Source organism: Oncorhynchus clarkii, chromosome 10 (genome assembly GCF_045791955.1).
Source record: "Oncorhynchus clarkii lewisi isolate Uvic-CL-2024 chromosome 10, UVic_Ocla_1.0, whole genome shotgun sequence".
In the NCBI taxonomy this organism is placed as follows: domain Eukaryota; kingdom Metazoa; phylum Chordata; class Actinopteri; order Salmoniformes; family Salmonidae; genus Oncorhynchus; species Oncorhynchus clarkii.
Window position 1 is genome coordinate 7,691,928 of NC_092156.1, and position 16,339 is coordinate 7,708,266.

The window sequence follows — 16,339 nt, forward strand, 5'->3', positions numbered from 1 at the left end:
ACTAGTAACCGAAGGTTGCAAGTTCAAACCCCCGTGCTGACAAGGTACAAATCTGTCGTTCTGCCCCTGAACAGGCAGTTAACCCACTAGGCCGTTATTGAAAATAAGAATTTGTTCTTAACTGACTTGCCTAGTCAAATAAAAAGTATTGAGGTTTTAAAATGAGTAAAACAAGGTTGTCCGTTGTCTCCATATCTATTTATTATGGCCATGGAAATGCAAGCTATTAAAATTAGATCCAACAAGAATATCAAGGAGTTAGAAATCCAGGGGAAAAAAACAGTAATTCCGCAATCTGGATCCCTGCAGGGAAGATACTGATCACTTTTCTAGGCTCTCTGGATTAAAACCGAATTATGAGTGTACCATATAAAAATGGGTGACTGTTGAAGTAGACGTATTCACATCTCAAAAAATATAAATCAATTTACCACAATTAATTTCAATAAAGTTGTAATAGACAATCTTCTGCAACCCTGGAGAGATGCTTGTCTATTTATGGAAGAAAAAATCACATTGATTAACTCTTTGGTTTAATTACTAATGACAAATTTCTTAAAATCATGAGCAATTTACATTATTTTTTATTTATTTGGAATGCTAAGCCAGACAAAATTAAAACGTGCCTATTTATATAATGAATATGAGTTTGGGGGGCTAAAATGATGAAATATTAAAGCTTTAAACCACTCACTAAAAGCTTCACTCATACATAAGTTATACTTGAACCCAAAATTAAGAATGGCTCATCCTTTGTTCAAAAATTGCCTTTTTGCCTTTATACAGATTTCAACTTCTCATTTCTGAGTAATTGAAAATAAAATTTTGTTTAAAGTATCGCCCTTTCTTAAACAAGCCATACAAAGCTACAATTTTAGTTTTATCCTCCAGAAAAGACAGAACAAATATTATGTTTATTAAATTAAACTCAAATTACACTGATTAATAAAAAAACATTTATGGAAAAAATATTATTTTTTTTAAATTATATTTACAGTTGAAGTCAGAAGTTTACATACACTTAGGTTGGAGTCAACTTGTTTTCAACAACTCCACTAATTTCTTGTTAACAAACTATAGTTTTGGCAAGTCGGTTAGGACATCTACTTTGTGCATGACACAAGTAATTTTTCCAACAATTCTCTACAGACAAATTATTTCACTTATTCAATGCATCACAATTCCAGTGGGTCAGAAGGTTACATACACTAAGTTGACTGTGCCTTTAAACAGCTTGGACAATTTCAGAAAATTATGTATTGGCTTTAGAAGCTTCTGATAGAATAATTGAGGTAATTTGAGTCAATTGGAGGTGTACCTGTGGATGTATTTCAAGGCCTACCTTCAAACTCAGTGCCTCAGTGCTTGAAATCATGGGAAAATCAAAATAAATCAACCAAGACCTCAGAAACAAAAATTGTAGACCTCCACAAGTCTGGTTCATCCTTGGGAGCAATTTGCAAACGCCTGACGGTACCACGTTCACCTGTACAAACAATAGTACGCAAGTATAAACACCATGGGACCACGCAGCCGTCATACTGCTCAGGAAGAAGAACCGTTCTGTCTCCGAGAGATGAACGTACTTTCGTGTGAAACTGAAATCAATCCCAAAATAACAGTTAAGGACCTTGTGTAGATGCTGGAGTAAACGGGTATAAAAGTATCTATATTCACAGTAAAACAAGTCCTATATTGACATATCCTGAAAGGCTTCTCAGCAAGGAAGAAGCCACTGCTCCAAAACCGCCATAAAAAAGCCAGACTACAGTTTGCAACTGCACATGGTGACCAAGGTCATACTTTTTGGAGAAATGTCCTCTGGTCTGATGAAACAAAAATAGAACTGATTGGCCATAAAGACCATTGTTATGTTTGGAGGAAAACGGGGGAGGCTTGCAAGCCCGAAGAACACCATCCTCACCGTGAAGCACGGGAGTGGCAGCATCATTTTGTAGGGGGTGCTTTGTTGCAGGAGGGACTGGTGCACTTCACAAAATAGATGGCATCATGAGGACAGAAAATTATGTGGATATATTACGAAGCAACATCTCAAGACATCAGTCAGGAAGTTAAAGCTTGGTCACAAATGCGTCTTCCAAATGGACAATGACCCCAAACATACTTCCAAAGTTGTGGCAAAATGGCTTAAGGACAACAAAATCAAGGTATTGGAGTGGCCATCAAAGCCCTGACCTCAATCCTATAGAAAATGTGTGGGTAGACCTGAAAAAGTGGGTGGAGCACGGAGGCCTACAAACCTGACTCAGTTACACCAGCTCTGTCAGGAGGAATGGGACAAAATTCACCCAACTTATTGTGGGAAGCTTGTGGAAGGCAACCCGAAATGTTTGACGCAAGTTAAACAATTTAAAGGCAGTGCTACCAAATGCTAATTGAGTGTATGTAAACTTGTGACCCACTGGGAATGTGATGAAAGAAATACAAGCTGAAATAAATAATTCTCTCCTATTATTCTGACATTTCATATTCTTAAAACAACTGACCTAAAACAGGGAATTTTTAGTAGGATTAAATGTCAGGAATTTAAATGTATTTGGCTAAGGTTTATGTAAACTTCTGACTTCAACTGTATGAATGATATTATGAATAGAAACGGAGGATTTGTCACTTGCAGTTATCGAAAATATCTGGGAATATCTGCTCAATCCAAATTTACAACCTACTGATTGCAGCACAACCACAATAACGGAGGAGGCAAGTGGAAAAGAGAAGGTAGGGAACTTGTTTGCAGTTAGAAATTGGCTGAAAGGAACTGGCATAGACAGAAAAATATACCAGTTTCATCTGAAGACAAAAATGTTGACAGCTACGCCATACAGGTTGCAAAATCAATGGGAGATTTGCGATGTACCAATTTCATAGCATATGTTTTGCGTGGTACAAAACAAACCTACACTTGATTCAACACAGAGTTTTCCAATTTAAATTATTATATAAAGTTCTTGCCACCAACAGAATGCTATATACTGTATATGGGGCGGGGCATACAACAATCTCAGCTCTGTAGATTGTGCTACGAAGAGACAGAATCAATAGATCATTTATTCTGGCATTGCACCTATGTAGCTGGTTTCTGGTCACAGGTTCAGGAATGTTTAAAAAAAATTAGAACACGCACTTAAAATGAACCTTACAAATAACAGTGTTGGGCAATTTGGAAAGCCATAGTCAGCCAAAAATGTAATAATCAAATTACTTGTCGGAAAGGTTTTCATCCATTTCACAATCTGTGGATAATATACGATTAGAAAGGTAAAAAAAAGTTGTAAAACATCCCAGCACAATTGAAAAATATATGGCACATGGAAACCAAACGAGGCTGGTCTCTGGTGATAGATGGGATGGGCTGAGTGGCTGAGGGTGGGATTAAAGAGCTGAGGTCTGTGGTGATAGGTGGGATGGGCTGAGAGTGGCTGAGGGGTGGGATTAAAGAGCTGAGGTCTATGGTGATAGGTGGGATGGGCTGAGGGGCGGGATTAAAGAGCTGAGGTCTATGGTGATAGGTGGGATGGGCTGAGAGTGGCTGAGGGGCGTGATTAAAGAGCTGAGGTCTATGGTGATAGATGGGAGGGGCTGAGAGTGGCTGAGGGGCGGGATTAAGGAGCTGAGGTCTATGGTGATAGGTGGGATGGGCTGAGAGGTGGGATTAAAGAGCTGAGGTCTATGGTGATAGGTGGGAGGGGCTGAGAGGTGGGATTAAAGAGCTGAGGTCTATGGTGATAGGTGGGAGGGGCTGAGAGTGGCTGAGGGGCGTGATTAAGGAGCTGAGGTCTATGGTGATAGGTGGGAGGGGCTGAGAGGTGGGATTAAAGAGTTTATGTTGGGTAATGTATTATGGTTATGTGACTGCTTTATATAAAAGTACCATGTATGTATATATGTATGTATGGTACGTATGTATGTACGTACGTACGTACGTACGTACGTACGAATGTATGTATGTATGTATGTATGTATGTATGTATGTAGCAAAAAAGCTATAAAAAACAAAGATATTTGTCCTCCAAAGAGGGGGTGGGGGAGGGGTAAAAAAAAAGGATGTTGAAGGTAACAGTACGAGCATGTTGTCGGTAACAGTACGAGCATGTTGTCGGTAACAATACGAGCATGTTGTAGGTAACAGTACGAGCATGTTGTAGGTAACAGTACGAGCATGTTGTAGGTAACAGTACGAGCATGTTGTAGGTAACAGTACGCGCATGTTGTCGGTAACAATACGAGCATGTTGTAGGTAACAGTACGAGCATGTTGTCGGTAACAGTACGAGCATGTTGTCAGTAACAATATGAGCGTGTTGTCGGGAACAATACGAGCATGTTGTCGGTAACAATACGAGCATGTTGTCGGTAACAGTACGAGCATATTGTAGGTAACAGTACGAGCATATTGTCGGTAACATTAAGAGCATGTTGTCGGTAACAATACGAGCATGTTGTCGGTAACAATACGAGCATGTTGTCGGTAACAATACGAGCATGTTGTCGGTAACAATACGAGCATGTTGTCGGTAACAGTACGAGCATGTTGTAGGTAACAATACGAGCATGTTGTCGGTAACAATACGAGCATGTTTTTAGGTAACAATACAAGCATGTTGTAGGTAACAGTACGAGCATGTTGTAGGTAACAATACGAGCATGTTGTCGGTAACAGTACGAGCATATTGTAGGTAACAGTACGAGCATGTTGTCGGTAACAATACGAGCATGTTGTCGGTACGAGCATGTTGTAGGTAACAGTACGATCATGTTGTAGGTAACAATATGAGCATGTTGTAGGTAACGGTACAAGCATGTTGTCGGTAACAGTATGAGCATGTTGTAGGTAACAGTACGAGCATGTTGTCGGTAACAGTACGAGCATGTTGACGGTAACAATATGAGCATGTTGTAGGTAACAGTATGAGCATGTTGTCGGTAACCGTACGAGCATGTTGTCGGTAACCGTACGAGCATGTTGTAGGTAACCGTACGAGCATGTTGTCGGTAACCGTACGAGCATGTTGTAGGTAACAGTACGAGCATGTTGTCGGTAACAATACGAGCATGTTGTAGGTAACAGTACGAGCATGTTGTCGGTAACAGTACGAGCATGTTGTCGGTAACAATACGAGCATGTTGTCGGTAACAGTACGAGCATGTTGTCGGTAACAGTACGAGCATGTTGTAGGTAACAGTATGAGCATGTTGTAGGTAATAATACGAGCATGTTGTAGGTAACAGTACGAGCATGTTGTAGGTAACAGTACGAGCATGTTGTAGGTAACAATACAAGCATGTTGTAGGTAACAATACAAGCATGTTGTTGGTAACAATACGAGCATGTTGTAGGTAACAATACGAGCATGTTGTAGGTAACAGTATGAGCATGTTGTCGGTGACAATACGAGCATGTTGTCAGTGACAATACGAGCATGTTGTAGGTAACAATACGAGCATGTTGTAGGTAACAATACGAGCATGTTGTAGGTTACAGTACGAGCATGTTGTCGGTGACAATACGAGCATGTTGTCAGTGACAATACAAGCATGTTGTCGGTGACAATACGAGCATGTTGTAGGTAACAATACGAGCATGTTGTCGGTAAAGGTAAGAGGCTGTTGTAGGTACGAGTATGTTGTAGGTAACACTACGAGCATGTTGTAGATAACATTAAGAGGAACAGAGGTTTAATCTCAGCCAGCCAACCAACCAACCCAGCCAAGTCAACCAGCTAACCAACCAACCCAGCCAAGTCAACCAGCTAACCAACCAACCCAGCCAAGTCAACCAGCTAACCAGTCAGTATGTAGCGTTGTAGCCTACCTGTTAGAATAGACTGGTCCACTCTTAGGGTGGTAGATTTAATGGAGGTGATCCTGATGTCAGCAGGGACCTTGTCACCAACTAGACAAAAACAAAAACAGGTTAGAAGAGCAGACAGAGGGTTTGTTTAAAACTGTCATTTGATGAAAGTATTGGGTTAACATTCTACAGAGGGAGAAATAAGAAGAGAGAGGGAGGAAGAGAGACCATGTCTACTGTTTGCTGATGATCTGGTGCTTCTGTCACCAACCAAGGAGGGCCTACAGCAGCACCTAGATCTTCTGCACAGATTATGTCAGACCTGGGCACTGACAGTAAATAGCAGTAAGACTAAAATAATGGTGTTTCAAAAAAAGGTCCAGTCGCCAGGACCACAAATACAAATTCCATCTAGACATTGGATGGAATTTGTTGTCCTACAGCAGTGGTTCCCAAACATGCCAGCAGCATACCACCCTGAATCCCACTGCTGGCTTGCTTCTGAAGCTAAGCAGGGTTGGTCCTGGTCAGTCCCTGGATGGGAGACTAGATGCTGCTGGCTTGCTTCTGAAGCTAAACAGGGTTGGTCCTGGTCGGTCCCTGGATGGGAGACTAGATGCTGCTGGCTTGCTTCTGAAGCTAAGCAGGGATGGTCCTGGTCGGTCCCTGGATGGGAGACTAGATGCTGCTGGCTTGCTTCTGAAGCTAAGCAGGGTTGGTCCTGGTCAGTCCCTGGATGGGAGACTAGATGCTGCTGGCTTGCTTCTGAAGCTAAGCAGGGATGGTCCTGGTCGGTCCCTGGATGAGAGACTAGATGCTGCTGGAAGTGGTGTTGGAGGGCCAGTAGGAGGCACTCTTTCCTCTGCTCTAAAAAAAAATCCCTTTAACTATTTGCACATCGTCACAACACTGTATATAGAAATAATGACATTTGAAATGTCTTTATTCTTTTGCAACTTCTGTGAGTGTAATGTATACTGTACATTATTGTTTATTTCACTTTTGTTAATCATCTACTTCACTTGCTTTGGCAATGTTAACATGTGTTTCCCATGCCAATAAAGCCTTTAAATTGAATTTGAGACGAGATAATAGTGAAGAGAGACAAGAGAAAGGTGAGTGAGATTTTAAAATGAAGATCTCTGTAGTGACCTGTGATGATGTGAGTCCAGCGGGCCAGGAGGTGTAATCACGAAGGAAATGAGAAGATGGAAGACTAGCTGTGAAACTGCCGGCAACCACCCACGTTCCCCAGGTGAACACTCAATTGCAACCTATCGAATCGCAGCATAAAAAAAAAAAAAAAAAGCCTTTAGCAAAGTAACTTCAGCCAGCGAGCCCTGGCGTAGCCTTGCAAGTCAACAACATTCAGCCAACCGTATACCAAAAAAAATAAAGAAATAAAAACTACCTTGATGCAACTCTGATCGAGTCACGATTGCCATCCCTATAAAATGGATTCCACACTCGCGCTCGGGCATCTGAGAAAGCACTCAGCTCCCTCATCACAGAGGGATGAACCCATAAACAAGCAGCTTGGATTAATACCTCTAATCTATTTCTCTCCTCTCCGGCTGTATATTAAAGTCATCTTTCATGACAGGGTTTAGGAGTCGTGGGCATGTGGCACTTAATGTGCTTTGAACCATGCTCCAATGCACACATTTATCACAGCTTCACATTCAACCGTTTTTGGGGCACGTTGGTGGGTCACACCAGGACAGTGATGCTGGAATTGCTTCATCCAAGCACTTTTTTTTTAAGTAAAAACTTCTAGAATATGAAGATATCATTACAGTAAGAGGTTTACAAGTCATAAGACATGAAGCAGACATCCTCATAACTGAAAGCTATGATGCAACTGATGTTGACGACCACACAACCAATACGCTATTCTGTAATGGTTTGAAGTTGCATGGTTTACAGAGGTAAATACACACATCAACACAGTTCTGTGCTACATGTTATCCAGATTGGTCAACCCTGTCCTCAGACATCAGCCTACATAATTCACTGCTATTCAGACGGGTCCAACCCTGTCCTCAGACATCAGCCTACATAATTCACTGCTATTCAGACGGGTCCAACCCTGTCCTCAGACATCAGCCTACATAATTCACTGCTATTCAGACGGGTCCAACCCTGTCCTCAGATATCAGCCTAATCCACTGCTATTCACTAAAACAAGGCTAGTAACAGAATGCACCAATTAGGATCCCTCATGAAAAGTCTGTCTTGTCTATTGCTTTATCTGGTGGTGCTGAATGATCATTATTACGCAAGGCAAACTGACAGTGATTAGCTATGTTCCACGACCTAGTGTGTGTGGGAGCATTATTTGGCCTCCCCTCCAACTCTAATCAGGAAGTGAACCACTGACCAAACCTAAGGTATTGATTAAAAACCTTTCATCACATTCATTGGTAGGACTATGGCAAACTGCTAGTTTGATGATTTCAGAAAACTTCCTGTGTCCCCCCCCCCCCCCCCCCCCCATCATGGCATTTTCCTGCATTGCCCTTGGAGTTCTCATTTTCCTACTTTATCACGAGTACTCAATCTCTCACATTATATCTGACAATCCACTCCTCCTCTCTTCTGCAACAAGAAAGAGATGAAGCGAGGAAAGAAAGAGAGGTGTATGTGTGGGAACTGCAAAAAAGAGGCTTTTGAAACTCCCACTCCCAGCATCCTCCTCACCTACTGTAGCCCTCTCCTCCAACTCAACCATCACTCGTCTCCAATCACCTCCCACAGACTGAGTCTCGCTCGCTCCTCTCCCATCTAAATGCTAATACTAGGTGCTTGGGATCAGTAAGTTCTATTTGACAGTGAATACTTACCTTAACATAATGCAGCCTACGCCATTACTGAGTGCAAACGGTCAACTGTCTGGAGGGAACCTTTGGAGAATCAACCAGTAGTGTGTGCCTAACTTAACGTTCACCCCTGGCTGGAACTTAGTATCCATCAGACCAAACTCTAGTTGATGTGATGGTCTGATATTCATTCCTGGAACTTAGGATCTATCAGACCAAACTCTAGTTGATGTGATTTGTGATGGTCTGAGATTGCTGATTTAATTGAATCATGACACAGCAAGTACCACACTGACAGAGCTGCTTGTGCTCTTAAGGTCATACTACTGCTAGGTTCACAGTCCCAGTTCTCCTGAAGATAGACAGCAGACAAAATACACTACTGCATAGCTTCTTCAACTCTGATCTTATTACCACCTAAATCCATCTCTAGTTCCCTAACCGAGGAGGTTAGGCATTGGATATTCATGAGAATGGAACCCAAACATCATGTTTATTAGTGATCTGGCTACATGGCACCCATTCCTGTATGGGACAATCTTCACTCCCTTCCTGTTCCACTAGGAGGTCTTCCCAGGTTTCAATTTCTTCAGGCCGTCTAAGCCTGTATGTGTTCGTAGTTCCAACAACCTTGTCTGTCTCAAGTGTACAGCCAGTTTCTATCTGTGAAGAAAATCTTTTTTTTTTTTTTTTTTTTTAACAGGGAAAGTTCCACACCCATAACTGTGGCGTAACGCTGGCACTGGGGACAATGTGAAACCAGCCAGGCAGGCAGCAGAGAGGAGGGTGGAAACTTGTGTAAATATACTGCATTTATGTTTTTTTAGCTCTCCTCAAAAAAGGCACTGTAGTTGAGTGTCCATTTCCATTCCTTTCAGATCGCTAGTTCCCATGGAAACAACTTGAACCGACACTAGTCCAACATACAGGAGAGAAAAGACTCTTGACACAAACAAATGTTTTTGGAGAAGAAATGGTAAGTAAAAAAATAAATAATAACAATTAAAAAGGAGTGTTTGCCTCTGAACATGCTCTTAGACACTTTCTGAGAGAGAGAAAAAAATAACTGTAGTTTTACCTACTGAGTGTTTACTAGTGTAAAATAGCACTAAGCAACCAGATTAAGTCACAGAGAGATATTCCTCTGCTCAGGCAATACTGTACATACAGAACACTATGCCAAGCTGGAAGCCTCTCTACCCAGTATCTGCTATGGTAGGAAATGGCATCTTTCCTCTGTGGGCCACTCACATACTGACAGACTTGCATCTTTCCTCTGTGGGCCACTCACATCCTGACAGGCTTGCATCTTTCCTCTGTGGGCCACTCACATCCTGACAGACTTGCATCTTTCCTCTGTGGGCCACTCACATCCTGACAGGCTTGCATCTTTCCTCTGTCTGTGTGCCCTCTGTCTGTGTGCTCTGCCCTCCACTCAGCAGATACTAGGTGGGCTAGACTAATAAAACCCCATCATTCATTTATATAGAGCTGCTGACAGAGAGGAGTGATACTCGGACTCACCGTCCACAGAGGAGACCCTGATTACAGAGACAGATGGGAGGGCGCGGGGGGGGGGGGGGGGGGTCACATCCCATTTCAACAGAAAACACTTCCCTCTCCACCTCAGCTCAAAGATGCCAGATCGCCATAGAGACAATAAAGAGGATTGGAGTGGCTAGATCTCATTGGTTCCTCATATACAGTAGTGTCAGGCTGGGGTTGTATTATATGTCCCAGATAGTGTTAGGTTCTAATTATCAGAGGAAGAACTCAACGGACACTGTGAAAGCTTTAAACCAAGTTTATTCTTCCCTAAAGGATCGAACAGCTGAACAGACTGGAAGACATGGTTACCATAGTGGTGGTATATGTACCCCACTTTGGGTGGAGTCTCCTCCTTCTCGCTAACTATTGCATCTTTATTGCTAGGTAGGAAACTAAGTGATACGTGCAAAATAAACGGTCCATTTTCCCTTAACGTGACCTGACCTCCACCCACTTCATCACTAATCCATGACTCTATCCCCCCTTATCAATGCCTGCCACATATGATCATTTTCCCTACACTCAGTACATTCCAAGCTTAATTGACCCCCACCATATACCTTCCTCCTACAGACACCCATTAACTTCTGGTGTAGACCCTCAACCTTAACACTCCACAGGATACCTGATAGTGCTGCTTCTTCTCAGTGTTCTAAGAGGTGCTGTTGAACCTCAACATTTCTGTTGAGGCAGGTCCTACAGGCTCTAGTTTTGTCACACCTGGACTACTGTTCAGTCTTGTGGTCAGTGGTCACAAAGAGGGACCTTGGAAAATTGCAATTGGCTCAGAACAGGGCAGCAGGGCTGGCTCAGAACAGGGCAGCACGCCTGGCTCAGAACAGGGCAGCACGCCTGGCTCAGAATACCCAGCAGCAGTAACCAGGTGGTGAGACTGAGAGCAAGGGAAACGCTTTGGAAATGTAAAGTCCCCTAAATACAGGGACGACCGCAGCCACTTCTCTCACACACACACGTGGTCCTGGCTGGCACCTGTGGGCCCAGTGGAAAGGCTTTTACAGTGCCTTCACAAGGTATTCATTCCCCTTACGACTTACGACTTATTCCACGTTTTGTTGTGTTACAGCCTAAATTCAAAACGTGTTACATTTCTCACCCATCTACACACTATACCCCATAATGACAAAGTGAAAACATGTTTTGAGAATTTGTTTTCACATTTATTGAAAATTAACTACAAAAATATCTAATTTACATAATTATTCACACTTGTGAGTCAATACTTTGTCGAAGCAATCTTTGGCAGTCTTTCCACAGCTGGATTGTGCAACATCTGCCCATGATTAGTTTCAAAATGATGTTAAATTGGTTGTTGATCATTGCTAGACAACCATTTTCAGGTCTTGCCATAGATTTAAGTAGATTTAATTAAAAACTGTACTTCGGCAACTCAGGAACATTCAAAGTCTTCTTGGTAAGCAACTCCAGTGTAGATTTTGCCAAACGTTTTAAGTTATTGTCCTGTGGAAAGATGAATTAATCTCCCAGTGTCTCGTGGAAAGCAGACTGAACCAGGTTTTCCTCTAGGATTTTGCCTGTGCTTGGCTCCATTCCATTTCTTTTTTGTCCTGAAAACCTCCCCAGTCCTTAATGATTACAAGCATACCCATAACATGATGCAGCCACCACTGCTTGAAAATATGGAGAGTGGTACTCAGTGATGTATTGGATTTGCCCCAAACATAACACTTTCGATTCAGGACAAAAAGTGAATTGCTTTGCCAATTTTTTTGCAGTATTACTTTAGAGCCTTGTTGCTAACAGGATGCATGTTTTGGAATATTTTTGCTCTGTACTTCCTTCTTTTCACTCTGTCATTTAGGTTAGTATTGTGGAGTAACTACAATGTTGTAGATCCATCCTCAGTTTTCTCCTATCACAGCCATTAAACTCTGTTTTAAAAAAAAGTTATGGTGAAATCCCTGAGCGGTTTCCTTCCTTTCCGGCAACTGAGTTAGGAAAGATCTTTGTAGTTACTGGGTGTATTGATACACCATCCAAAGCATAATTGATAACTTCACAATGCTCAAAGGGACGAGTTCAGGTGGGCCTACGTTCTTCAGCATACAAAGAAAAAGGGGTGCTCAACAACAAAATGACAAATCGACATGAATGACTTACCGAGGAAAAAACTTCCAAAAGGACTAATTCAAGGTACAATGGAGTTGGGGCACCCAAAACAAGTCAGAGATTGATTTCTTACTGCTCACTTTAATTACCAGGATGCAGACAGGTGACTGACGATTCTACGTCAAACTAACGTCAGTGTCCTGACCATTGCACTTAGCTCTTATTTATAGCCTAGTGGCTCATTGAGACAATAATATAAACAAATTATAATATGTTTCAAGGTAAATGGCAAATTACAGCACAAAAATAAATATAACATTTGCATCTCATTAATCAATAGAGACCCCCCCCCCCCCCCAAAAAAAATGAAGGTAACAACATTATAGAAACAAGGGGGAAAAAATCATCATATAGCCCCTTAGTGCCTACGAGTGTTACCAGAATGCCTGTTTTAGTTTATGTACGATATCATAAACGCAACAAATTCAAAGATTTTGCTGAGTTACAGTTCATATAAAGAACATCTGTAAATTGAAATAAATTCATTAGGCCCTAATCTATGGGTTTCACATGACTAGGCAGGGGTGCAGCCATAGGTGGGCCTGGGAGCCAGGCCCAGCCAATCAAAAAGAGTCCCCACAAAAGTGCTTTATTACAGACAGAAATACTCCTCAGCCGCCAGAACGAGGCTCTCTCAAGAACCTGTTGTTCTTGCAGTAATGATTCTTCAGAATGTTTTCAAAATGTATCTGTAGATAGTAGCCAAATAGCCTAGGTCTAGAAATTAACATTCAATTATCGGGCAACAGCTCTGGTGGACATTCCTGCAGTCAGCATTCTATAGGCTTTTCCAACTGATTGGCTCAAAAAATATTAAGAAGGAAATAAATTCCACAAATTAACTTTTAACAAGGCACACCTGTTAATTGAAATGCATTCCAGGTGACTACCTCATGAAGCTGGTTGAGAGAATGCCAAGAGTGTGTAAAGCCATCTTCAAGGCAAAGGATGGCTACTTTGAAGAATCTAAAATATATTTTGATTTGTTTAACACTTTTTTGGTTACTACATGATTCCATATGTGTTATTTTGATGTCCTCATTATTATTCTACAATGTAGAAAATAATACAAATAAAGAAAAAGCCTTGAATGAGTAGGTGTGTCCAAGCTTTTGACTGGTACTGTATATGAGTGGGGTACAGAGATGAGGTAGTCATGTTAAACACTATTATTGTACACAGAGTGAGTCCATGCAACGTTATTATGTGACTTGTTCAGCAGTTTTACTCCTGAACTTATTTAAGTTTGTCATAACAAAAGGGGTTGATCAGTTACTTATGGACTCAAGATATTACGGAGTATTGTGTGTAGGTCAGTGACAAAAACAACATTTAATCAATTTCAAATTCAGGCTGTAATACAACAAAATGTGGGGAAAAGGGGTGTGAACACTTTCTGAAGGCACTGTGTGTGTGTGTGTGTGTGTGTGTGTGTGTGTGTGTGTGTGTGTGTGTGTGTGTGTGTGTGTGTGTGTGTGTGTGTGTGTGTGTGTGTGTGTGTGTGTGTGTGTGTGTGTGGTATGGGCCAGAATGCAGGGTGAACAAAGAAAAATAATTTCACACTGAAAAATAATCTGTCTGTCCCTCACCCTGTACTCACCCGCAATCTCTACAACATCCCCAGGCACGATTTCCCGGGCTTTGACCCTCTGGACAGCCTTGCGGTTCATGCGGTACACTTTGGCTATCTCTGGCTCGTACTCCTTCAGCGCCTCGATGGCGTTCTCCGCATTCCTCTCCTGGACCACACAGAAAGACAGAGGCAGGTTCAGTACCAACAGCCCCATTTTGTACCACGCTAAAGTGTTGGTGCCTTTCTGTCACTTTGGAATGAACACCTACTAGAAAGGCAATGGCTATAAACTGAACATTCAACCCATAGACTGACCGTACACAGTGCTTGCTCACTCAGCTGTCAATGTGTCCTCCAAACCCCATGTGCTCTATCTATCCCTCCTCCTCATTCTACCCATCCCTCCTCCTCATTCTACCCATCCCTCCTCCTCATTCTACCCATCCCTCCTCCTCATTCTACCCATCCCTCCTCCTCATTCTACCCATCCCTCCTCCTCATTCTACCCATCCCTCCACCTCATTCTACCCATCCTACCCATCCCTCCTCATTCTACCCATCCCTCCTCATTCTACCCATCCCTCCTCATTCTACCCATCTCTCCTCATTCTACCCATCCCTCCTCATTCTACCCATCCCTCCTCATTCTACCCATCCCTCCTCATTCTACCCATCCCCCCTCATTCTACCCATCCCCCCTCATTCTACCCATCCCCCCTCATTCTACCCATCCCCCCTCATTCTACCCATCCCCCCTCATTCTACCCATCCCCCCTCATTCTACCCATCCCTCCTCATTCTACCCATCTCTCCTCATTCTACCCATCTCTCCTCATTCTACCCATCTCTCCTCATTCTACCCATCTCTCCTCATTCTACCCATCTCTCCTCATTCTACCCATCTCTCCTCATTCTACCCATCTCTCCTCATTCTACCCATCTCTCCTCATTCTACCCATCCCTCCTCATTCTACCCATCCCTCCTAATTCTACCCATCCCCCCCAAGGACAAAGTGCTCTATTCAGAGACCAATTCTGATTAGGCTGCAGTTAATGGTCTTCAATTAACACTGACCCGTTTCTGTCTGCAGGTCTACAGAGTGAAATGAACAAAGACAGTAAGTGATCGCTTTGAGTGAAATACCTACAGAACTAGCATTTACATCATCAAAGGCTTGTTTTACTGGCGCCTCTAGAAGCACCATGTACATTGCCATGTGTATATACACTGGGCAATTTAAAAAGGTTGGCCTTGGCTCCATGGTTTCCATGTTTCAATTGAATGCGGCTTTACTATCCTACCCATCAATAAAAGCCCTGCTGGCACGTATGAAGGTCGAAAGCAGAACACAAGTTAGGGTTCTGTATCGATGACTCGTTACATAATGTCTTCGCCCTAAGGTGACACACCATATAATATCCTGCATGTCAGCACCGTCTCCTGACCCATGATCAGGTGAACACACACACAAGATAGAGACACTCACCTGCCAGACTCCGATCACAGCGTTAGCGATGAGGATAAGCAGGATGACGATAGGTTCCACGAAGGCTGTGATGGTCTCCTCCCCCTCCTCAAACAGAGCTAGCACCTGGAGGGAGAGGGCACATAATACAGAGTTAATATAACAGATTCTAGTAAAAGTGTTTTTCTTCTCCACAGTGAGTATTGAGCAGTGAAGAGGATCGGAGCAGATCAGCGGCTCAAGCCCCGGTCGATAGCTCATCCTTCACGACCGTTTGAGTCCCGCAAATCTACCCTTCACTCCACTCCGCTCTGTGTAGAGAATATTGAAGGAGAGCAACTCGTTCTGATCTGTCCCTTCCTTTCATTCAGCCTAGCCAGTTGACACTGCATTCCATTAGCGCCGTCTGTCGGCTAATCGGCCGGTTACAGACTAATTTTCAGCCGGCTACTTCTTCCACTTCATATAAAAAAAAAATATATATATGTTTTTTTTACATTTAAAAACACGACTACTTTTCATGTAAATGTATCAATTAGTCCATCGAGCTCTCTCCCACTAGAATGAATGATATGCATCCTCTAGCGATCTATTGATAGGATAGGCGCCCGTCAGTCACAAAGCCAGCGATGACAGGGAACCCCTATGGTATGGCCATCTGTCGGCACTATTTGGTCGATACAACATGTGTGCGCTGCGGTTGGGTGCAGTCAAATTTCACAGTAGGCTATTTACTGCGCTTTAATTGACAACTGAACAGCAAGTTTATAAAATGTGTTTGAAGTGACTGAATAAAGTCAATCAATCATAAGTCATGCAACGTTGTTATATGACCATGGAATCGCATCGGGACAAATAAACCAAAGGATTTTCTAGGTATCCCTTCCCTAGGATGTCGGGGCTTGCCAGACGGTGAGTAACTCACCTCGTCAGTCAGTGTAACCCAATCGCATCAGTGAGAGCCCTTCATTTGGCTC

General features: G+C 42.6%; 1 protein-coding gene across 1 annotated transcript in view; it reads right to left on the reverse strand.

The window, feature by feature from the left end:
- The window catches only part of LOC139417966 (sarcoplasmic/endoplasmic reticulum calcium ATPase 1-like), a 103,434-nt gene that overhangs the window by 48,924 nt on the left and 38,171 nt on the right, over positions 1-16,339 (reverse strand). The window contains exons 4-6 of the mRNA XM_071166995.1: positions 15,384-15,488; positions 13,924-14,062; positions 5,830-5,910 (exon numbers count right to left, since the gene is read on the reverse strand). Of these exons, the coding sequence (XP_071023096.1) occupies positions 5,830-5,910; positions 13,924-14,062; positions 15,384-15,488 (325 nt within the window). The remainder of the gene's footprint in view (positions 1-5,829; positions 5,911-13,923; positions 14,063-15,383; positions 15,489-16,339) is intronic.